General features: G+C 41.4%; 1 protein-coding gene across 14 annotated transcripts in view; it reads left to right on the top strand.

The window, feature by feature from the left end:
* Positions 1-25745, top strand: part of RARB (retinoic acid receptor beta) — a 334649-nt gene that overhangs the window by 221432 nt on the left and 87472 nt on the right. For 2 of the 14 annotated variants that reach the window (XM_080385072.1, XM_080385071.1), the window contains exon 1: positions 15939-19495. The exons of 10 other annotated variants lie outside the window; for them this stretch is intronic. In XM_080385072.1, coding sequence (XP_080241198.1) covers positions 19339-19495 — 157 coding nt within the window. In that variant the 5' untranslated portion in view covers positions 15939-19338. Of the gene's footprint in view, positions 1-15938; positions 19496-25745 lie in introns of those variants that run through there. 2 more of the 14 variants (XM_080385073.1, XM_080385074.1) reach the window with 2 other exon arrangements.

Raw genomic sequence — 25745 nt, 5'->3', positions numbered from 1 at the left:
TGTTTAGGTCTCATGAAAAAATTTCTGCCAATGGTACAATCATCATAGTCCAAGTTACTAACCAGACTTTGCTGCTCCATTTCCACATTTATGAGGCTGAGTATTTCCAGAGACCCTCAGCTTTTCTGTTGTTTGTTGTGATTGTGGATCAGCAGCATAGTTGTCTTAATTTGACACAGGCAGAGGTTGCATCCCTGAAATCCACTGCTGGAGTGTCATCTGTCCTGCTCAACTTAGTGGTTATCAGTGTGTCTATGAATCATGAATACTTGGCACCTAAAAAGGTATTTATCTTAGCTTTAACTTGGTTTGAAAACACTGGCCTAAATTCATACTAATACTACATCATACCATCTGAAGACCCACTCTCAGAATGCTTGTGGCCCTGGGAATTCAGCAGCAAATTTTTCATAGGAAAGCTATTTTATGTCAGTGTTTAAATATTTCATAGGGTTCTTAAGTAAAGAATATATTATGTTACTGTTTTCTTTCATATATGCAGTTGCATAGTTGTTTTTCTGCCTTCATGTCAGGCCAAATTCTGCCGTATTTGACCAGCAGTAATTCAGAGCACTATTATTTCCAGTGGATTTATATCAGTGTAACTTGACATGACATCTATAGTATGGATAAGAAAAACCCATATCAGGTTACATTTGCTGTGGCAATAAAGATGTTTATCCACTTTTCAAACTACACTGACTTCCCTATAGATTGAGCAATCCCAGTATCCCTAACTCTTGCAAACAATAACAGAAACCCCATGACTTAAATTCTTCACTCCCATGGCATGTACTTGGCTTTGAAAGCACATGAATTTAAAACATAAATAGCTGTAGAAATTGCTTTTAAAAATGAAGAAATCTGCCCATATAATTCTGAGCTATTTTCCACTAACACAGGAATGAAAATTTTCTTACTAGTCATCTATTAAGATTGACAATTAGTACTTTAAACAAGCAGGCCATTCTCTTCCTGATATATTTGAACATAATTTATCAGCAGTGGACATGTCGTGTAGACCTGACAGATTATATATTTGGAAATCAGTATCAAGTTCACAAAAATGGTTAAAAATCATTATTGGAGTTTATTCCTCTGCAAAATGACATTTTTGTGCTTAACTTTCGTATTTCTGTCACAGCTTTTGCCCTAGGAGGAGCACGACGAGCTCAGGAGGGTGTTTAAGCCTAGGCTGTCAACCTCCAGAGCTGTCTTGTTTTGAATGGTGGTAATTAGTGATAAAGTATTTGATTTGCCATCAGCTCTGTTCGCAAACAGGTGGTCTCATTTTAATGTGCTGAACACGAGCAAGTCCTGCTGAAGATAAGGAAGCTACGATAGCATGGTGCCTCTGACAGGTTTAGGTCTGGAGATTTTACTGTTATACAAGTCCCTTTTACTGAAAGCTACATGGTTGTGCCTCATTTTACTGGCTTTTCCTCTCTGAATATCATGTATGTTGACTTCCCAGTGGTTCCTACTTTTGGGTTAGACCACTGGAAGGATTTCTTTCCCTTGGCTGTGGTGCCCAGCTCTACGCCGGTCCGTTGTGCTGCGCTGTACCCTGTGTTGTCCCTGGAGGATAAAGAGTAAGTGTGAGGACTGGCTGGCCTTGCCTCCTTGGCATGCTCTGCCGCTGCTGGGAGGTAGGTCTTCATGGCACCTACTAAGGAGCATATCCCTTCCCTTTCAGCATCTTGGCTAGGTGACCAACATCCCCATCCTGGAAGGTGTCCATCCTGACAGAGGACTTCCCTGGGGGGAAAGTAAGGAGGGCGTACTACATACATTAAAAAGGTTGCCTTTTTGGCTAAAGTTATTTTTTTAGTTAGCTAGGGGCAAGGTTAATGGTGACTAGCTAACAATTAAACAGAATTGGGAATGAACTCATGAGAGGAGATAGAGTAGGACCCTCCCAGAAGGGAATTCGTTATTGATGTGATAAACTTGGGCATCTGCGTTGTCTCAACATCAGACTTTGCTCTTAGGGGAAACCTAGCAATTTTTACTGACCAGGGTGGTACATTTTTCTTTTCCCTGGTGGGAAATCAGCAAAAGCTTCGCTGTACTTGCGATACTACTGCACCCTTTTTATTAAACCTGGTGAAGTGTAAGTGACCGGCAAGCTCAGCTCCAGTTTAATGTGGCAGTGGGGACGTTAGAAGGAATCCTGTGGTTGTGGCTAGACTCCAAATAAATGACCAGAATTCCCATGTGATAAACTATCCTCTTGGTATGCTCAAAGGATATTTTCCTAATTTTTGACTCTTTAAGAATGTCATCAAAAGAGGCATTGCATCACTGCTGCCCAAGCCAAGCCCCTTTGGGAGATGCATGGAGGCAAGAAAAAATTGAAAAGATCTCTTTCCCTATGTTTGTCAGATACCTTTCCCTATCTCAACTCAGGAAGAGGATGATGTCACTGAAGGCATTGGCTTCCTGCATATATGTTTAAATATTAGGCAGTAAAAAACAGCACAAAAATTCTATGGTCTTAGTAAGGGATGTTACATAAGATGTGTGAGTACCCAAGGACGGGCAAGCGGGTGAGACAACTGGAAATTTCCAAAATTTTTTGATAGGTCCTGAAGGTAGTAGATCAGAGTCCTTAGGTGTGTCTAACAAGGAGATCAAAATGTTGCGTAACTGTCGCTCACCAAGTGAGGCCAGCTCTTCCCCAAGCTGGGTAGTTCCAGAGGCAACACAGAGTACTCATGCGAGGGACCCAGCACTCTGCTAGCAGTGCTGATTGGAAAGATTGTGCCTGCTGCTGTTCCTGCTTTCAGCACTTCTCATGGACTTGAGGTCTCACACCTAGTCACACAGGCTTTTTCTCCACTACAGTGTGATGAACAGTCCTGAGAGTCAGCAAAAGCCATAGGAAGCTCTTTTGACTTGCACGGTTCCTACCCATGTTGCTGGTTAGAGCTTGGATGCTGCAGGGGTTCAAAGGCTATCAGAAGAACAAGCAGGGTCAGGACGTGGGCTAAGGTGGTGACCTGTGAGTTGTCCATACTGACAGCACACAGCCTCCTCTCCCCAGCAATGCCACGGGTGGTTCAGGGGTCAGCTGCACGAGGAACTATCCCCATAGGTGTCCCCAAGCCAATGCTGTAATGTAGTGGGAAATGCTTTGAATGCAAGCTGTGCCTCAGGGTTGGAACTGAGCTGTGGCCCACTGTATTTATGATAGGCACAGTCAAGAGGAATTTCTGTGCCTGTGCGTTGACCCTCTGGAATTCATGGGAGAGTTTGTGCTAAAATGTTGTTTCAATCCAGATTCCCAAAATGGTTGGAGGGTCATTTGTGATACAGGCTGGTGGCTGCATCTCGGCTAAGGCCAAGGCTGATAGACAAGGCAGGTGTACTTTGCTAAAATGCAGACATAAATATCCATAGATTTTCTTGTGGCTGTGACAATGTGGAGCATAATTTTTATTTTTATTTTTTTCATTTCCTGTGTTGAACTGGCTATTGCCTTATGGTTACTCTTAGCTGAGATCTCGGTCTGATATCTTCACATAAACTTTGAACATGCTGTTGCGATTGTCTCCACAGCTCTTGAGGTGGGGGGCAGGCAGGATGGACAATGCCACCTTTAATAATATTCATGTTTTCCTATGTCTGTAGAGGTATTTATGTCTATTGTTAGATTCAGATCCCAAATCTATAAGCTTTTTATTAAAATTTTTCTGGAAAAATTTATTTTCCCACACTGAAAGCCTTTTTTAATGAAGACATGCTTCTGGTCCCATTGGCAGGACCTTATTAGCAGCATTCAGAAAGCCTCCCAACAGGAAAGTCATGAGCCCTGAAGCTGTAGCTTTACATATATAGTCATTCCCTGCTCCCCCTCCACCATTTGAAGGCCTGTAAGATCTTCTTCCCCTGTATTATTTTTAGGATTATGTTTGTTGAGGATAGTAAACTGAGGGATAAATCAAAGGGATTTTGTGATCATCAAGGTTTACAATCATCACTATATTACATACTTGAGTAGGGTTAAAATAACAACTCAATTTTAATTTGAAGGGGAGATGGGGGAGTATACAAAGAATACTATTTTTATGTAGTTTTATAGAGAACAGCAACGTGCAAGATTGTGCAGCTTGGACAACAATTAGTAAGGAATACAAAGCTTGTCTCAGAAAGTTTTCAGTACTGTTCTGTTGCCTTTTTCACAGGTCCTAAATTCACTTCAGTATTTCTGAATTACACAGTGTTACCAGCCCCAAATGTAAAATAAATCATAATACTGACATACAAATTAAAAGGCTTAGTAATAGTAATTTAGAGTATTTCTTCCTCATCCTTTAGTTTCCTAGCCTTTCAACATGCCAGTCTGGTCATGTTTGTAAGCCATTCTTCTGAGTCCTTAAAGCTGAAGACTTCTTAAATGAAAACTGAGTTGCTCACTTGACTGCTGAAACTTAGATGAAGAGAAGAAAAAGGGTTGTTTTTCTTTAGTTCTCACTGTGAAGTTGAGAGATATGGCAAAATTATTTAAGATTCTTCTCATACTTTAATAACTTTCTTTAAGGCTGAGGGATAAGATGCGGAGCCTTAATAAAAACCCTTTTTTTAGAAAATCATCACAGCATCCACTGTGACTCGGCTTTGCAACAGCCATCACAGATCCTGCTCTTTGCCATACAGTAGCCCGGTGTAGTGTGTGTTACAAAACTTCCCTTTGTACGGGCAGCAACACTAATACGCAGAAGGCATTCAGCCACCAAAAATACCTTCTGTAATGAGGAAAGAGCACGTGAGCTTGTGCTTGGCATTTGTCTGCACCCTCACTGTCACTGTGCTGTAAGTGGTCCATGTAGCCAAGAGTAATTACTAGAAATGTGTTTTCCTGAAGCACAGTGCAGACTCTGTACAACTCTGCAAATGGCTGAATATAAACCCAAGCGGCAGGCGAGTGCAAGGTCACGTTGGTATGAGGTGAATGTTCTTGTGTTCAAGGGGAATTTTTTAAAAGAAAATTAAATAAGCTTCCTTTGGATTCATAAAGTGTGATGTTAACTCAAAAGTAGTAATGTTAAACTGGTGGCGAGTGAGAGGCTTTGTGAGGGTTGTTTTGGTTTTGTATAATGGGATTGGTAAGGTTTTGGAAAAAAAGGACAATCCAAGAACAAAGCAATGCGGTTCCATTGAAGAACTGTCTGTATATTGTAGAGGTTCCCAGTGTGAGCTTTATCTCTTCCCAATGAGTGATGCATCCAAGCCCCAAGAGTTCATAAAATCTCAGCGTGGAACATTTGGATCCAGGTTTTTGACAGACTAGCAGAAATCTTACATGCAGGTGCAGGTCACAGTTCTGAACTTAGATTTCATGCTTTCCTGAGCCCAAATCTAGAGCAATAGTGAGGCATGCTCTGAGGATCCTGAAATAGTTTAAAATCACAGGCTGGCTCTGCATTTCTGTGAAGGACGTCACAAAGTATTTTTGTTCTGGAGCTCATATAATCTTTTACTAAAGCCTCTTGCTTCCAGTGTCTAATAGACTAAAGAGGCCTATTAATTACGCAAAAAGCTCTGCTTTATCAGTTGACTTTCTATGGTTCTTGATGTTACTCTACTGTTTGTTTTCCTACTTGTCATCTTTTCTTCCTCCTTTAGTTGAGTATGTGTTTGAAGTTAGTTTTAAAGGAATAAAATTGCACCCATTTATTTACATAGCAGCTGTCAAAGCACGATATTCTATTCTCCAGAACTCGGTACACACGAAAAAGGTTCATCTGCTGGTTTGCTATCATGAAATTGCAGGAACTTGGGTTTTCTAAACCCTCCTCCTTTTTATGAGTAATGATTAAAAGGAAAAAAAATCTGCCAGGAGCACAAAACCTCTAAGTTATTGTCATACTGGTGGCACTTGATAAAGCCATGTAATAGGTTTGTGGGAGAGGCCTTCGAAGGAAAGAACCATCTCTGTGTCTTTCAGTGGGAACTCAGAATAGGAAAGCTGTGGCTTAATTCCTTACGGTGTTTTCTTGGCATCAACTCTATCTCCCCAGCTCTTATTCAGGCTGAAAGAAAGGGCGGTTTTGTTTTGTTGTGTTTTTGCAAGAGAGTAAAATAAAATCTTAACTGTGTTTTTCTTTTTAATATTGGGAGCATAATAAGGTCGCTTAAGAAAAAGAAAGCCAACCAGTAAGCCTGGAACGTCTCTCATTTCTTTAACAGCTACATAGTGTGTGCAGCTGAGAGCTGCCAGTTGGATCCTAGCAGGGGAGAAACCACTTTAGTTTGTTTGGTTTGTATATGGAATAACATTTTTCTTGCCTTGGAATACTTGTTTGTCATCACTCCCCCTTTGTGTTTATGTTCTGCTTGGAAATAGTCTCCGTGCTGTATATGCATTTGCCAGGATGTGCACATAAACAATGTTCCATTATGGCCCACTCTGCATACTCCTTATTTACACCATATACATTCAGCAGTAAACACGTTGGGGAATGACAAGAGCGCAAACTCTTCTAGGCCCCTTTTTTCAGTTAGTCCAGACTTTCTGCCATATGCTTGCTGAGGTCCCACTTCTATTCATGTTTTTATTAGGTAGAAAAAAAGTGTCCAGACTTCCAACAAAGCAGCTTTTGTGTTCTCTGTCAAAAAAAATCTTCTCCTATGAAATGTTGATAGAAGTACCCAGAGCCCTTGTGGGGGTGCAGAGTCTGAACAGGCCCATGGTGAAAGCAAGGGAAGGGAGTGCAGGGGAGCTGGGGTACAATTTTTGCTTCTTGTGTGCTGTGAATGAATATCACTTAACTTTCTTTTTCTCCACTTTTCCATTTCGCAGCCAGGGCCGTATCCCTCATCCTGATGCTCGTTACAAAGGCGACATTTTTAAAATGCTAAAGGCTTACAGAATTTTAGCTGAAAGAGGCGAGAGAAGAAAATACTGTTTAGTGTAGCATAGAATGGAAGTTTGACTTAGAATATATGCTGTTTAGTAAAACTGTCGAACCATGGTAGAAAAGTTTTACAGTGGCATAAATCATTTTTAGTGACTCTGCACTTGAAAATGGTCAGATTAGATCTTTTTCTCATTGATTTTGTATTTGGTTAATGATTCCAGTCCTGAGATCATAAAGCTATATAAGATGTAAAAGATACGGGAAAATATCTTTAACCTCTACATTTAAACTATGTGTTTCTTTTGACATTGAAATACTGCAATGACCTGGTAATGTTTTCCAATGTTTTAATTTTTGCTGATGTACAAAAATATCACAGAAGAGCTGATTCGTAATTATTACGCATGGTATTGCATAAATTTCTTCCTAATTAAAAAGCTTCTAAATTCTGAATAATCAATTTATGAAGGCATATGGTTTTGACAAATTATACATTTAATTTCTAAAGATTTATTAGAAATTTGACCTGCAGCTAGTTAATTATGGTTATAGTACTGATGCAGTAATACTGGAGATTGATTTAATGATATGGGTGAAAATTTATTTTGATATCACCTACCTTAGCAGGACATGGGAATACACCTACATTTTGTACCATCTTGTTCATTATGCAGGAAGGCATTAGTTTAATGAAGAACACAAATATTTGATAGGTGTGTGTTGGCATTAATATGAAAAGGTACTTTCAACAGAGCATAAGGATATTGAACCTAGTCCTTCAGGTTTTACCCTTTCAGAGGCTACGTTTCCAATGGCATCAGTGATAGTTTTAGATGAATAATAGCAAAATATGAACCTTTTGTAAAAATCCACAGTAAGAAATGAAATTCATTTTTGCTACTTAATTTTTGGACCACAAAATATTTCTGAAGTACCTCTCTTTGGACTAATCTCCCATCCACTATCTTGATACTCTTAGTTTTATAAAGTCAGCAGCTAAGTTATTCAAGAGGAGCTTTCAAGATACCATGCCAGAAGCCAAATTAAATAATAAATACGTTTTACAATGGTATCTTTCTATCCCATCTGGATTTATAAGTGGTTTTGAGAACCACACAAAGAAAATACAGATGAACTTTTAGAGTGTGAAAAGTTTAGAAAAGCAAGGCATATCTTAAACACATAGGTATTCCTTTTAGTAACATACAGAGGTTACCTATTTTTCTAAAGCAATCAAGAAAGAAAGAAACTTTAAAACCATTCTCGGTGTTGTTTGAGCAAATTAATTCTTGTTTCTTCTGACTACTCCTGGCCTAAATGGGGGGCGCAGGAGCTGCTACTGAGTAGTGAATCTCCTTCATGAGGAGATGTTGGTGGGAGGGCTGCATTACAGGACTGGCTGTGTCCGTGTGTGAGAATGGTGGGTGAGGCAAGAGGAGCAGCAGACTTGGTTCAAGGTTTTTCTCCTTTGAACCCTCAGCTAAGAGTGTCTCTGAGTCTTACTGAGGACAGGAAAGGTATAGTCTTACTCTGCTTGTCTGAAGTGGGACAGTGTCAGTGGTGCCTGCCCTTTCCTAGCCTTGATTAGTGCCTGTGGTACCGTAAGTCCAGTTCTGTGTGTAAAAAGAACGAAAAGAAGAAATGAGGTAGATGGTTCTCGCTTACTATGACCAGAAGATGGTCAGAAAGAAGTGTACATCACATCACTCTGATCTCTTTATTTTCTCCACTGGAAACGTAGTAGCTCCTTTTTCCTAATAGTATGCAGCTGTGGCTCACAGCACTGAAGTGTGACCGCATGAGGTGCACTCCAAGGGAGGACGTGTGCCCTTCCTGGTCCCTATGGTCTGTCTTGCTCTCTGACAAGGGGGGAAACCAGCGGGGCTGAATTGTAACATTTTAAAAAGAGAGCTTTAGGATTCTTTGTCCTAGATGTTGACATTTTTAGATTCAAACTTCATTATTCTTGATAACCAAGAAAACAGGAATAATATTATTCTAACTGTATGTAATATTGATGCTTATATTTAATGTATATACACATAAATGTAATGCAATTCTAAAAACAAAATAGGGAAATTGCTGTGATGAAATACATTGAGATTCTCATGTAATTATTTGATGCCATTAATTAGAAAGGGTTATTAGGAAAAACACCAGCTAGTATCATAAGACTTGCAGGAGTTTTTTAAGAGTTTACAGTAGGCGGCTGTACAATTCTGGATGAAAGCAACACATTCACTGATGGTGAAAAAATTCCCTTATAGATTAATTAAGTACCACCTCTGCCAGCTGAGGGCTTTTTAATGCTTCAGTAATCATCTAGACAGAAGTCAATGGGTGGACAGAATTTGGGTGAAAGAGACCATTGATACATCATAAATGCGGTCCAGATAGGATCCCCACAGACTAAGCATGAACCATTTTATGAAAAATACATTGTATGTTTTGTATATGTCACAACACCTGATGATATAAAATATAGTTTAGACTGACCCGAATTCCCTGCATTCTCTGTTCATTGTACCGTCAGTATCCCGTGGTGAGTCAAATAGCTTTGCTTTTACCTTAGTAGCACTTGACTCATTTTTTCCAAACAAGTTTTGCAAACCTATGAAATTATTCTGAAGCAGGAGGAGGAAAAGGTCTCTTAAATCATGCCAGATAGTTAACTGGGAAAGGGTTAATCTGCCCTCAGGAGTTGCTATGTAACTGAGTCCTGCTGGGAGAGTCAGGGTTTGCAGCCAATGGGACTCAGCGCCACAAAACAATGCATCTATCTTGTATTTCTTATGTGTTGTCACTTATTGGAGTTTTTCTGAACTGGAATTACACTCCTGCTCCTTTCCTACTCTCCTGCCGAGTCTTAAATAATTGTATTTCACACCAAAGTCGGAACGTAACAGTACAATGGTGTGCATTTATCCCTGAAAATGTTACTTTGGACAACTCTGAGTAGCACGTAGAAGGATCTCATGCACCAAAACTAGGAAACTTTAGAAAGATGAGATTTCCCAAAGAACTTCAGGGTAACACATGCCTTGGTTCACTTCCAGTCCTCCAGAAAGCCTCCTGCCTTTCTGTTCTCACCTGTGCACGCAGCCTTCAGTGCATTTGCTTGTGCAGAAAGAGTGGCTAATGTCTCAACCTTAAGCTGTTCCTTCCTGCCTAAGGTATTTCAAGAAGCCAGTATTGATTTTCCCTGCGTCTCGATTAGACTCTCTCTTTAGCTATTCCTCTTCTCTAAGGCCACTCAAGGCTTGAGGACTGATGCATGAATTCTTTAATTTCTCCTTTAGAAGAACCAGGTGTGTTTTCTCAAAGTCTCAGAGCTCAAGCAGAGCCTCTGTGGTTGCGTCAATATATTTGTATGGAAGAGGTGGCACTTCTGAGGGTTTTTTTTGTTGTCTTTTTTTCTTTTTTCCCGGAGAACATCCACCCACAGTCCCTTTGAAGGCTACTGATAAGATGAGGGAGAGACTAAGCTTGTCCTGTAAAAACACTACTTAGGCATCTCTGCTTCGGCTCTTGGGTTCTGATAGGAAGCAAGAGAGTGGAGTGGTATTTGTCAACATGTGGTTCAATTCTCAGTAAGTTTTACACTTCACTCATATCTTTTTGCCTCATTTTTTCCAGTGAGGTTCTGCCTGGTAATTTGTGTTGGCAAAACTCTTAGCCTTTCTTACGTGCTTGTGCAGTCCTGCCTCTGAGTGACATAATGTTCCTGCATTGTTCGTCTAGCAGAATAGGCTTGAGTATCAGTGGTGTGTGCCTGTACGCTCGGTAAGTCGATTAAAAAAAAAAGCTTCAGAGAAATTTAGGAATCCAGCAGGTGGACCTTTAACTTTTAAAGGTCTTTAAATAACATGTGTTCTCTAACCTTTCATTTAGTTTAGTCATTTAGGAACTGGTTGTAGATAACATGATGCTGTACTTTTTGAGGAGAATTCCAACACATTTCTTAGAGTTGGGAATGTGCAAATGCCTCATTCTTGTTACTAAACCTCCTATGGGTTGAGGCTTACTTTCCCCACCCATCAATCTCAAGAATTCCTTGAAGAAGTTGGGCTCTGTCTTCTGGCATATCCTTTGGGATATTTCATGCCAAAGACAGAATGGATGGATGCAGCAAGGGTAAGATCTCGGAGCCTTTCTGCAAAGGAAAGAGTTTTCTCCCGCACATTCTTCTTTGTACATATCCATATAAAGATGGGTAAAGTCTGTACTTCTGGTAGCCTCATCAGAATACATGGAAGATCTGTGTCCCATGAATGAGAAAACTGTTCTTGAAGATGTTTGCCCAAAACTGTGTATTGATGAAAATGAATTTTTTTTTTTTTAGTGTGATGGCAAGGTCTATGCAAAATTGTTAGGAGAAGGCTCAAGACACCGAAATGAAGACTTTTAGTTTGGTTTATGCAGAACAAATTTGATAGTTTTATAGACCTGTCAAGCCTGTTATGCTGCATTGCATGCTTAGAGACCACTTTGTGCATCCTTCACTACATGTGGCACAAAGGTCCCTTAAGGGCAAAAAATTCATGATACTGCATAATGGCTAGGACAACATGCTATCGGCCACCACAGTCTCTTAACTGCACCCCAGCTCTGTAAGTGCTCTTTGATTAAAGCATGTGTGTCAGTCATGATTCCCTGAGCATGACCATAATATGCCTGGACATTCAGTCTCTTCTATGGCCCAGTATTGGAAATCTTGTACACCAAGGGTATGGGAATTTGCAGATCTGTGTACTCATATGGGACTACCTTAATGAAGCAGCTTGAAGCCAGGCAGATTTTTCTTTGTGTACTTAAATTGCAGAAGTCAAGTAGAATTTGAGGAATGCACCAAAGAACAATTTGATAGGTGTGTTCTAGTAGAGTTTGAAAACCAGGAAACATCTTGCAAGCATTTTAGACTGGACATCATTCATGCTGCCACTGCTTGTCCTGAATGCAAGTGAAGTCCAGCCCAGCCTGATTTTTGGTGAGGTCTTGTTTACCTTTTCCTGTTACATTGGCGTAACAGCTTAGGGTAAGAAGGTGATCTTTCCTTTTTGAAAGAGTTGTAGCTGCAACAGCCCAATTGTGGATAGTTATTGTAGCATAAAAGGGATGTACAGAATCCCTTACCCACTCAGCAATGATTAGTTATACTGTGGTAACCTGTATGCTTGTAAAACTGACCCTGTTAGCCAAGTTTACTTTTCAGGCTATGTCAGTACAGTTAACGGTGATAACAATGTTCCTGGAAGGACATGTGCCCTCGGTTAATTCACACAGTATCGATGGCACATACTCCACAAAAAAAAACAGGGACACCAGTTTGCCAAATATGTACCTCAGTTCCTGGGTAATCCTACCTCATTTACAGCAAAAAAACACGCAGGCTGTTCCCCAGACTGTACCCAAATAGAAAGTACATCTGCACGATAAAACAAAGGTGTAATTTTAGAGTGCTTTAGGGCAACAGGTGGAGTAGAGGGGTTAGCATAATGACCATCATGACCAGCAGATTTCAGGTGGTGTCACCACATTGTCATTGCTGTCATTACCTTTGCTAGCCAAGTAGCCATACCAGCACATTTTCCAGTCACTCCTTCGTTTTGCTTTTTAAGATGCCCATAGATACAACATTGGACTGTTCTTTCAGTGTTTGATGTAGGTTTGGGAACTAGCTAAGTGGGAAATGGATTATCATGAATAACATGTGTCAAACTGTGGATCTATGGCCATTTATACTAATGGCGTAATCCAATCCGATCTGCATCAGGCTTTGTGTCCAGAGCTCTGTGCAAGTGTGTTTCAGCTGTTGCTGGCCTCTGGGATCCCTCTATATGGGTTTTCCAAGCAGCAGCCTTAAATTCCGCTTAAGTCTGTCTTAAGTTAAATGAGGCTTAAGTAAGGTTTGGTCTTTGTTAGGATATATGTCTGCACTGAGCTGTAGTTCCAGTAATTCCTTGGTAACTTTGGTCGCTTGTTGGAAAGCCGCTAGAGCAAACTTCACCAACAGTTTAAGCTGCCGTTAGAACCTCTAGAAATACTGTTGTCCCAGTTTAGATTCTGATTACAACTAGGGCGGTAAGCTGCCTACGTTTGGAACTCCATTGATTTTGCATTTTCTAATGTTACTTATTTACACGTTGTGAGACACCTTGCAGGATATCAGAACATCAAGAAATACTACCCGTTTGTTAGGTAACTTTCTTTCCCCTCCCTAGAAAAAAGGCAGAAACGAAACAGTTACTCGAATCGCCTTTTGGAGTCTCTATTTTGTTTTTAATGGAGCTGCATGCTCGTTCTCCTTCAGCCAACCATGAGCATATTCAGCATATAGGAGACTTTATTGTTAGTAGTAGTATTCTCTGCAGTTTAATATTCAATATTTCTACTTGCTCTTCTGCTCTTTCTTACATCTTGCTTCTACTTATATTTTATAGATCTCCCAGCTTTCATTCTCCCCGGATTATATAATGCAATGTGTCAGTACCATGTGTGGCACTCCAGTTACCTCAGCATTTCCATTATAACTCTATGTTTGAGGGATTTATAGGCTAGCAGTAAAAATCTCTTTCTTGGCTAAACCTTGAAACAGCAGTCTCTGGTCATTTAAAAGGAAAACAAAATGAAACAAACTCTGCCCCCCCCCCCCCCCAATGCTGTTTTCTGACAACCATTTAGTAGTGGTGTTTGCACTGCAGGATCCTCCTAAATAGCAAGTGTAGTTCAGTATGTAGCCAGATTTTAATGTAATGTTTTTTCTTTTTATATCCTTCAAAATACATGTCATCCCCTCCTTAGGCACATGATGTCATTGCCTCCTTGCCAACCTTTCTGGAGCCTACAGCAGTCAGCCTTTGGGGCCTCAGAGAAGTGTAGTTTGGTCTGTGCTCTCCTTTATTTGCAACGTGGATGAGTTTTACAGTGTTTTTAAAAAAATATTTTTCCTCCTTTGTCTCAAAGCCCAATAATATACTACCTCCTCCTGTGTCATGGAGCTACAAATTTATCACAATCCAAAAAGACATTGGCTATATATGAATATCTAGAATATCAGGGTTATTACCAAAAACAAATTTGGAAAGGATATTAAATCTCATGCTTTAATGCTTAAGTGATTTCCTGTTAGAGAACAGGCTATTAGAGGACCTATGGGTGAGTTATACTTTGCCAATCACTGGAGATTCCTATATTTTCCTTAGAAAGGTCTAGTAGTGGTCACTCTTGGAAATGGATTGCTGAACTAGATATACTTCCAGTTTTATCATATAGGGCAGTTCTCTTCCCCTGCCTCTAGGCCAGAGGAGTGTACAGCACAGTATGGATTCTAAGAAACGTGGTTGTGTGCTCAGGTTTGTGGAGATGAATTATTTGTGTAGCCTTTAAGTTAAGGAATCAGCTTAAAAGGCATCTTTACAAATACATATCCACTGATTAAAACAGACAAAAAGCCTTTATCATAAAGTGACTTGCAGACTGGTTGCATGCCCGAGTTCTGTGTCTGGAGCTGACTAACTCTGCTTTTCCCATCTAAAATAAAATACTGCTCTGCACTGAATAGCCTTTTGCCAGTTGCTGTTATATTTCAGGCCTGAAGTAATTTTTCCTGTTACGTGCAAATTCCTGTTTCAGTCATTGCAAGCTGTGCATAGTAGCATATAGCAGTCAGAAGATACCCCCTTTTTCACTTAATTTCACTGTACTTCATCATGCTTTTCCGTGTCGTTTATGCCATTTTATGCCAGCAATTTTACTGTTTTATTTTCTTCAGGGCAATTCTTGCTCAGGGTTGGTACCTATTTCCTCAGGACTACCTTGGAGTTTTAAATATTCAGCTGTTCTCTTGTGACCCAGTGATTTTCTTCCTCATAATCTTTTGACATCATTCATGTGCTTGAGACATGAGGAAAACATCCTTCAACACTGAAAAATACATGTAGTGAAGGGGGATTCAGGCTTTCAGATTTGAAACCCTGTATCACCGGGGGGGGGGGGGGCGGGGGGGGGGGGGACGACGACGGACCCTCCAGGGCAGACAAGTACTGTTTCGTATTAACATCTATTCTCAATGAAGAGGTAAAAATCAAAGCCCCTGTGTGTGAGGCAGGCTTAGTGAACTGCCAGTGATTCTCCCAGCAACTGACACAAAGGAATCTGTGAGTATCAAAGCTGAGGCAGCAAGCTTGGTGTCAGCTCTTGCCTAGGGAGTAGAAGAAAACATCACTTTGTCTCTGCTTTCACTGCTTAAACACACACATCATTCACTAGTAACCATTTACTCTGCTGTCAAAACTGTTTCAAGAGAGTGCTACATTTGATTAATAGTAAAATGCATGCATGAAAAAAACCCAGTCTGCTTCCCCTGAGGTACTTTGGGAGAATTTTTGCATGTACTTCTTAATTTTTCCATCCTATAAATATGCCTGTAATATTCCAGGAGTACTCTGTTGCTTCTAGTAAAGTAATTTTTATTGGAGAGCCCAGTGCACTCATCCTGATTCTAGTTAATGCTCTCTTTCTGTTGGTGAAGCATATTACGGCACCCTGAGCCTCTTGTACTAACGAAAAAGTGACCAGCACAAACATGTGTGCAGTACATGATTCATAGTGCTGCTTTCTGAATTGTCCAGTGGGTAATTGCAGTACAAAAACCAGAGAAACAGATGTAGACCCTAAACCTTGGCTGTAAATTTTTGTTTTATGATTATGGGTTTCAAATGTGCTATGTCACACTGACAAATATACAGTAACACCAAAGGAAATAGATTTCTGACTTGAACTTTTGCTTTTTATTTCACTTGTGGCTAAGAATATGTTTATTGTAAAGTTTCTGCCATCACAGTCTGAGAGAAAACAGATCAAAGCGGTGATGTGAAATCAGTTTCTTTGCACGGATAAAGGGGAAGATACTGGAGAGTTGTTGCTTACTCGCACCTTTATGGGAGCTGTGTAGGCATTTAAAATATGTGGCAATACTTAAAGTTTCATTACATTTGAATTAGAGGGCTATTAGTTATCACAGTGATTAAGGTTAGTCCCGATCTAGATTCTTAAAATGGGGTGTTTTCTAATGTAGCTTTTCCTGATACTCTTCTTAAGAAAAACAAGTATGTTATTTCATATGAGTGAAATATGAGATACATAAATTACTGTACTGTAGAAACAGTATGCAAGCAAACCATTAGGCTATTAGAAGACTTCGTTAATTACATGTGATTTTAGGAATAAGTATAAGCATTAGCACAATTATTATTCATAATAAAACATGATGAGCTACCTGGCTCATTTAGATACAGTGAGAAAAAGTAATCTTTTTAAATTCATATGTAGTTAAGTGTGACTTCCTGACACTTACTTTCAGAAGTGCCCAGTCTAGATTTTAAGGTACAACGGGCAGGTTTTATTTTTAAATATGGTATTATAAGACTGCTAATAGAATAAATATAACTGTATTTCTGTTTGTCTGATTTTGTTTATTTTAACTCACATGGGCAATATGTTTTTCTTGGCATAAGCTTAAACTGTTCCAAGAGCCATGGTCCACACAAAATGCTGTTTTCTCCCTAAATTGGAGACTGACAAAACATACTGTGTTTTGTGTCATTCTTTCCAGTTATTTTTGTGGTGATACATTACATATTCCAAATTTCTTGTGCATCCTGTGTCATCTGGTTAGAAAATACTCTTTTTAGTTTAGCTTTGCTACTCAAAACAAAATTGTAGCAACACAGCCAGCTGAGATGTTAACAAAAATTTAGCTACTTGTCTTTTTAATACCACAAATGCTACTTGCTGTGCTGAAATGGTGTAAACAAACCTTCCCTGAAGGATGGCTTTTTCAATAAATGAGCGCTATGCATAATTTTTGGATTAGAGTGTCAGGGCCTTCTTCAGCTGAGGAGTCCAGACTGGGGGAGGACACCCCAATGGACTGAGAAAGTCCTTAAAAAGACATTGTTAGACTCCAGCATTTGTAACTCTTCTGCCTGGAAGGAAGATGGGAGGGAGAGACTGCCTGCTGCAGGGACAGCCAAAGCTCTCCCACCGGAGGGGAAGGAGGCCTAAGAAAAGCTTTTGTTTTTATCTCTTCAAGCGGATTTGTTTCCAGATTGCAGCAGGTCTTTTTGCTGGCTGCTGGTTTTCAACATGGGTATATCAGTTTCAGGGAACAAGTGTGTGTGCTGGGGGGAGGGGGTTGGTTTTGTTTTGTTGGGGGGGGGGGGGGGGTTGTTAGTTTTTGAACCTGTGTGAAAAGTTTTGTTATACAATCTGCAGGCATTGTCGGAGGGCTTTCGGTTCATCAAAGGACTTTTTGTGGAGAGGGGACACGGGATCCATTAAAGTGGCTTGTGCAGCTCCCAGACTGAGTCTCTGCCCAGCGTTTCTTTACAGTCACCAGTTGTGTGCCATGTCTGCACACAACGTCCCTCGCTCTACCCACCTCCTGTCTTAGGCTTTTCAAGAAACGGGTAGTAATCGAGGGTTTCATTTTCCAGTTTCTGAACCTGAGCTAGCTTTGAGGTGGGAAGCGAGGCTTCTCATTGCCCCAGGAAACCTCACTCAGAGCTGGTGCTCAGTGCGCCGGGGCTGAGGCGGCTTGGCTTATTTGCTTAAAATGAAAGCGTGCACATGGTTGTTGAGCTCAGTGGGGCAGAGGCTGTTTCCAGGCTGTTGTTTTTCATATCTAAAGTGTCCCTAGGAACATGGACTGGCGAAGGCCTCGATGGAGTCTTTCTCTGTAAGCAAGTTTTTGCAGAAGGTGGTTATCTACCTTGAAAGCACAGGGCTCCCTGCTGGCTTAATGCAGGTGGTGGGCCAGCACAGTGCTGGCTGTGGCACGCCGGCCGCAGCCCTGTGACGGCGGCGACACCTACTCCCGCCAGGAGGGAGGGCTGTGGGCAGCGCGGTTGCCGCGGAGACCTTAGCGGGTGTTTTGGCGGGAGCAGCCCTGTGTCTTCAAAATGGCTGCAAGGGGGTGGCCGGGGCTGCCCCCGTCCGGGGTGGGGGGCAGCCGTGGTCTCCCCTCCTGGCACCCTGTGGTGTGTCCCATTCCCCAGGGACCTGCCTGTGGCCTTTCTCCCCTCCTGGGGCTCATTAGCCCTCTGAAAGCTGATACAGGCCCTCCAGGGCCAGGCAGGCGGCCCCAGCCCCTCTGTGCTAATCAGAGACAGGCAGGAGCTGGCGGCGGCGGGGCTGAGGAGAAGAGGGGTTGTGTGGCTGCCTCCTGCCCTGGGCTGAGCGGTGGGGACAGCCCCTCCTGGGCAACCCTGGCGGGGAGGCCTGAGAGTGCTGGGCGATTTAGGAGCCAGGGTGAGGGATGGTGAGGAGAGATGGCACCAGCCTCCCCCACCTCAGGAGGGGCGGGCTTGTGAGGTCCCCCCGGGGCGTGGGGCTGGCACCGGCCATCTTCTCTGCTGGTGGCATTGAAGGAGGGGTCCCTGCTGGTGGGCGCAGGGACTGTGCTGCGATGAGGCTGCTCCAAACCCTGTCCCGCCACCCCAGAAGTCGGGGCAAAGCCTGTGCCCTCAGCTCCGGCACGGCGGCAGATGCCTGCGCCTCGCTCATGGCCTCTGGGGAGGAAAGGAATGGCGGGGGGGGGGGGGGGGGGGCGGCGCAGAAGTTTTAGCGAACTAAACTGCATTTCCAAAATGTTCTGTTCTCCACCGCCACCGAAAACACTGCCTCAGTTCCCAGCCCCCATGCCTTGGTCCTCATTGTTTCTTTCTAACTTCGCTATTTCGGGTGGGTTTGCAAGTTGGCCTCCCCGTCCCCACCCGCCATTGCCGCCCGCTCGGCGGCAGCGGGGCGACTCGGGCAGGGCCGGTGCTCGCCGCCGCCGCTCGCCCGCCCGCCCGCCTGCTTTTTTGCAGGGCTGCTGGGAGTTGTGAAGGCGTGTGAGAATCCTGGGAGCTGGTGATGTCAGACCGCTTGGGTCATTTGAAGGTTAGCAGCCTGGGAAGGGTTCACGGAAAGTTCACTCGCATATATTAGGCAATTCAATCTTTCATTCCCTGTGACACAAGTAGTAGGAAGTGAGCTGTTCAGAGGCAGAAGCATCTATTCCCGGCCGAGGGGGATCCCGAGGCCCTACCGGAGCTGTTTTTTCCCGGGGAGGCGGGCGATCGGCGCGGCGCGGGACGCGGCACGCACCCAGCCGGCGCCCGGGCAGCGGGGCTGACTCTAAAGACATTTCGGGGGCAATTGATGGGAGCTAAAACTTGGAATGCAGCTCGCTTCCCCCCATCTTGCTGGATTGCCTGGGCAGCCTGGAAAATGGTAAATGATCATTTGGATCAATTACAGGCTTTTAGCTGTGTTGTCTGTCATAATTCATGATTCTGGTCTGGGAAAAAGACCAACAGCCTACGTGCCAAAAAAGGGGCAGAGTTTGATGGAGTTGGGTGTACTTTTATGTGCCATTTTCCTCCACACCTAGAGGAAAGCACTTTTGCAGGCATTCTGTGCAGGGGGAATCATGTTTGACTGTATGGATGTTCTAGCAGTGAGCCCTGCTCAGATGCTGGATTTCTACACTGCGAGTCCGTCTTCCTGCATGCTCCAGGAGAAGGCTCTCAAAGCATGCTTCAGTGGATTGGCACAAACAGAGTGGCAACACCGGCACAGTGCTCAATGTAGGTCCCAACTGTTATTTTTCCACTTTAAAGCTGCTTTATTATTATTTTTATTTATTTATTTATTTATTATTTATTTATTTATTAAAAATACTTGTAATTAAGAGCAGGGGTAATGAGGGGGGGGGGGAGTTTTTTGTGCAAAATGTGGTTTTGCAAGCCTTTTTTCTTCTTTTGGTGAGAAAGGAAAAGGGAAAGAAGCACGGGACTGCTTTCTGTTTATCCCTTCTCATTGATTAACAACAGTTGTGGAGCCAAGTAGGAAAACATAAAATTATAATATAGCAAATACTTGCAAAACTCCAATCAGTGAAGGACAAATTTACATAACATCTCTGTGGTATTTTTTCTTTGCCTTTTTAATCTAATTTTGTAGTGTGTTTGATAACCTGGATGCATGTTGTCTCAAAGTGCATTTTAGCAGAGCAGCCAAGCAATTAAAATGCTGCTCTGTATAGTTCTTGCAAAGACGTGGAATTGGAGTGGGTAGGTGCCATTCCAAAAATCAGACAGTAGTTTTAAGTTTCCTAAGAAAAGGCAATATTTCTTTGTACTGACCTTGCTGCCACCTTTCTTCTTCACTTTGTTGCTCTAAGAAGTTGCTGTTTTGCTAGAAAACTACTTACTGTGAGCACCCTTTGAGTTTAACCATCAATTATTTCTATACCTTGAGATTCAGGCAGCATTGCATTGGTAACGGGGGAGGGAGAGTTAGTAGCAGGACCTTCTGAAAATGTATTGTTATGTTATAGGGTCTTGATTTGTTGCTGAAATACATAGATGGTAAAAAATAGCAGTATTTTAACACCACGGTTTCAAGTTTGAGAAATGGCAAAAAGTGCCAGAAAGTATCACCTTATACTCTGCATAAAAGCTTGCAGGATGCTTCACTGCTCTGAAGGTGATTTAGATAAATGACTTGGCTATGTATCAAAATGTTTTTAGCACACTCTCGGGCACTTCAGTACACCATTAGCCATATAATTCTGTTTGAAATTTTTGTTTTGCTGTATGTTAAAAAGTTACCTAGGAATTAGAATAGTTCTTCTTTCGATACAGTTTATCTCGAAGGAGTGGAGGGGGGAATTGAAATATAAATTAAATATATTTGGTGAAATAGAGGTTTTTTTCACTCTGCTCAAAAGTTTTCAGTCACCATATGACGTTTGTGTGGGTTGAGTAATGAAAACAGAATTGTAAAAATTAGTGACTACCAGCCTACAACACCGAAAATGTTTTGCTGTCTTTACAGTTAAAATGAGACTGTGAGGTTCAGCATGAGATGTTTATTTTCTCCGTGCTGTTTTCAAAATGCTTTAAATAAGATATGAAACAAAGCTTTTACTTCAAAATAATGTTGCTAGCTATGGGAGAACATCAGTTAGGGGGAACAAAAAACCCGAAACAGATGTTTTACTAAAAATGTGTTTTCCTCCTTCCATGGTTTAAACTTTAGTGTAAGTTCAGTGGTGATATTGCGGAAACTTGGAATTAAATAAACTTTTCTGGAGTAGGAGGCATATGCTGTCGTTAAAAGCTTGCATTCACAAAATATTCTTTAAATAACTTCTGGTTTTAAAATGTCCTGCTCATTCTTTTGTACGCTGTTAATACCTAGAAGCAGGTTTCTTAAAAACAAAATATATGGTGTTTGTTCTTGGGCAAGTTAAACACAGGATTACCCTTATCAGAATGGAATGAGTGGTAAATATGTCATTTGCCTAGGGCCTGTGATAAGAGGCAAGTGTTGATAACAGCAAAGTTTAGCTAATCAAAGAAACTCATATTAACAAGAGTAAATAAAAAATACAGGAAAATGCATTCAGGAATCCAGTCTCATAACTTTGTAGGCAATAGGATTAATCTTCACTGCATGGGAATTTAAAATCAGGCAGAAACCTGAATCATAATACAGTGGCTGTAATTTGAACTATGAAAGCTAATGGTATAGAAATGTGGAAGAGCAATTTAGTTTGGGTCCAAATGAAGAATTCTCTTTGATTTCTAGAGCAAGTTTTGGTTTTAATTTTGAAGAAAGCATAAGCACTTTATGTGTGTAGGTAAATATATGTAAACGGATTATAAAATACTGAAGTTCCCACAGCATGTAAGATTTTACCTTGCATCTCATGACAATAATGACAAAACCAGAAATTTTGTGGTCCAGAAAGCTTTTAATGGTTTAAAGGTTGCTCCAGTACTTATAAATACAAAGACACCAATGTTTAATTCTAACTCAAGCGTCTCCTGATTTTCTAGTTTTATGAAGACCTCTGTGATTTAATGGAAAGTAATTGTAGTGAAATTTGTAAATTATTAGACCTGTAATAGATAGGTTTTTTCGGTCTAGTTTGTTGTTTTATTTTTGGCTCTGCCATAAAAGCAGTACACCTGCAGCCATCGCTTTAGGCCTTAGAAATATTGATAGAGACGTGATTGTAGAGTAAAAGGTAAATGGTTGTTGAGGGAATAATACATGGATTGTGCAGACTCTTGAACAGGCCAGTAACAATCCCAGACAGCATCAGGGCTTCAACTAAAATGCTGGCAAAATTGGCTGTTGCAGGGGTTAGGGCAGAATGCTGTAGGTCTCCAACTTCAGCACATCTTCAGTATGTTAATCCCGCTATGATTCACTAAGCAAGTGTACTCCTGCAGCATCACAAATTTTCTAGTCCATGAGGGTCTGCAAAGTAAAAATAGAGGGTAAGGCGCAACCCAAACATGACCTTAACTTGTGTGGTATTTTTTTGCCTCCCCTCTGTGGGAGGAAAAACCTGCTACGGGTTTGCAACGCAAATGTTAGCCACTGTATACCACAAGATGTGTTACAAGCACACAAGAAAACACCTAGTTTTGCACTGGTATGTGTTTATGTTTTGTGTGATATTAGTTTATATCGTTGTAGGTTTAAAACGGAATTATTTATTTGCAAAGAAAACTATGGACTCAGAAATGAGAGTAGAACCGACTGCGCTTTTAATCATGAGTCTATTCTCACTCCTTTTCTTGTAAGATAAAAATCAGGTCAGTGTAATCAAATTAGACAAGAACAGTTCTTAAGAGGACAAAAGACTTAAGATTGCAAGAATGAGTATTTTCTATTTTTTTATGTAAAGTAGAATTTTCATCTTTCCTGTAGTGTGGTGACAACAAATACTAAAAGAAAACCAGTAACTTCTGGTGAAGTGTGAGCTAACTAAACATTGTAGAAGTGGGAATGGGACAGACCGTGAGAGAAGAGCTGCAAGGAATGGCAATTTGACCTTGGAAAAACCTATTAAAAAAAAGTCTTCATTAGTCTTCATTAATTAAACAGGCAGAAAAACAAATGAGCAGGCCCAAAACACTAGTAAGTTTGGCAGTATGTAGTGTTTCAGCTAATTTTATCAAGTAGAAGACTACTGCCTACCGCATTTTGTTAGGTTTAGGAGAAAAAGAAATTTGATGAAGGCAAAAGTTAAGGATATGCCAGCGGGACATAATAGGATGTCAAGGCTTGTGGAGTACACGGTTCTTATTTCAGTTTGGTGGGAAGTGTTTGCCTGGAGAGGATCTAGCAGGTATTAATGTTCAGAAAGCTCCTGAAGATGGGACTCCAAAAGGCATGCATTTTCCTTCTGAATTCCAGATTACTGCAATGTTTGGGTCAGGTTCTCGTTCCCTGCAAGCACTGGAAACATCTGCACTCAACAGAAAAAAGCTCAGTACTTTATTTTCTTTCATCTTTCTGAATTTAAAAACAAACATTTTGAAGTGAAGGACTTTTAATCTGCATTCCCAAGTATCAAATTGCTGCAGGTGTGTTTGCTAGTGCCCAGAAGGCAAGATCTGTTTGAACGAGGTTATTTTCTTTAAAGTTCATCTATAAACTTTACAGCCAAATCACTAGGACTGATTTGCTTAGGGATACAGTCTTTGTTTAAATTTTTATACTTGTAGCCTAATGCTCTGAAATATGTGATGAAAAGTGTTTGTTTCTGATCCCCTTCATTAAAAAAAAAAAAATTGCACAGGGATATTTTTCTTTCAAATTAATTGAAATGAGAACAACTATTCTTTACACAGACTGATATGGTTAGCTTGATTCAGCTGCTGGCACAGGAGAACTCTAATGGACACGCACCACTGTCAAAAACTCCTGCAAACAGAAATTACGAAAGGTGTTCGCTAGTGAAGTCAGGGTGGGATAAGCTTGAAGGAAAAGCAGTGTATCTTTGGGTGACTCCCTTCTTGCCTAATGAGTCTGCAGCAAAGGTGCAACTTGTCAGAACAAAGCCAGGCTGGCTGGGCGCTGCCTCAAAGAGAGGTTACCGCGAAGTTAAGGAGTTGAAAGAGAGAGATAATGTTTCAGACAGTGAAGTTAGTCATCCTCACATCCAGTTAAATCCCCACTTACTGCTGAGCCGCCTTCGTTAACCATGCGTGCATCGTGCCTGCACTGCAGCCCGGCCGAGCTAAGGGCTTTGCTCAGAGGTGCACAGGGAGCGAGGTGCCCCGGTCAGCGGATTATGCTTCCACCTCCCCTAAACACCCGAAATGACTGTTTTTGCTCAGGCCTAATTTATACACCACTCTTTACGCAGCCGATGAAGTACGGCTGTGTTACACAGCCAGCATTTAGATTTGGGAGCAGGGTTGTGAAAGGGACATTGTGCTCAGAAGGACTGCTGTCTGCTGCGGTCGGCTGTGCCGTGCCCCATCCTATTGAGACCTCAAAAGCAGAGCACAGCTGCGATGAGTCTCCAGATCTGTTTGGCCGTGGGGGCCAGTGCCGGTATGCATGCAAGTGGGGGGAGCACCCTGCTCCCCCTTGTAGTTTCTGCCTAGGAGGCTGGCAGCAGCCTCTGAGCAGCGAGTTTACAGGGGCAGGCGGCTGGGGCCAAATTAGTTGTGGTTTCGGAGGCCTTTCCAGAGCTTTGCTAGGCTGTCGCGCACAACCCCATGAGGAAAGGATATCAGTTGATGTATAAAATGGCCAAGGAGCTTTGGTAAATAGACTTTACCCTTCAAATCCAGAGGTCCTGGCAGCCGCTGTGTGGGAGGGTGGGGTTGTACTTTTCCCCTTCCTGTACTTGGACACTTTTGATTATCCAGACTTTCTGGGACTGAGCAGGGCTGCCTAATAACAAAGCCTGCATAATATAATTGCCTAAATAGGCCTATTGTCCTTTTCAAGTCACTGTGCTGTGAAATCTTTCAACTTTTTGCTGAAAATATTGCATCTAATGTTTAGATGGTTTAGTGGCTACGACAAGGAGGAGATCCTTTTCCCTCCTTTCTTGTTGCTGCGTGGTCGAGAAGCTGATTATATTATTGCCCCCTGTTGACTTTTACTCCTTTTGGGAAGCAGATATTTTAGCCCCTTCTGGCAGGGTAAACTGCCAAAAGTAATAGGCCTGGAAATACAAAGCTATGATTGATTTTGACCTTTGCTCACGTGCATGAAGTCTGTCCCCATGCACTGTGACCCATGCCACTTCTTGCTGAAATCCAAGCCCTTTCAAACCAAATGGAACCACGAAAATACAAGCCACAAAACGCTCAAAACTATTCTAAAGTAACAATAATTATTTTCTCTGTACCTCAAGAAAAAGCTGAAGCAGGAGGATAGCAAAACTGGATTTTCTAGACAGGCAAACCAAGAGTAATGTCTTTCGACTGCTGCTGCCTTTTTGAGAACCATATTCTAGGCACAAGATAAACAAACTGGTATCATGTGGAAATGATTCTTCTGTGCAGTTTTTAAGTCACAGTAATCTTAGCTGTTCCTCCTAACTGTGATCAGTAAAGAACTTTAATCCAAAACTGTAGATTTTAAACTGTCTTTTTAAAAATAATCTAAGGTCTGGGATTTTATTAATTCATCGTTGCACGAGCAAAATGTGTTTCGAAAGTTAAGAATGTCAGAAACAGTAGCCTGAAGTTAGCATCCTAAATCCACATTTCATGGCTTCATTTCCAAATATGCTGAGCATCTAGGAGCTCCCTCAGCACTTTTAAAAACAGGCCACATATTTAAATGACCAAATGCTATTTAGAACCTGCATTTAATACTAAAAAAATTTAAAGGACTTTCCCACTTCCCCTAAACTATATGAAAAAGTAAATCAGTGACAGAGTTCACAGCATTAACAGTAGAAATAGAGACACTTAGAAGACAAAGTAGGACTTGTTCATAAAAACATATTGCTCTCTTTATATAAATTTATAATTTTTTCTCTTTATTTTGTCTGACAGATTTCTCTGA

This window comes from Falco punctatus (genome assembly GCF_963210335.1).
Source record: "Falco punctatus genome assembly, chromosome: 4".
NCBI classification, from domain to species: Eukaryota; Metazoa; Chordata; class Aves; order Falconiformes; family Falconidae; genus Falco; species Falco punctatus.
This window is presented reverse-complemented; position numbering and strand designations above follow the sequence as displayed.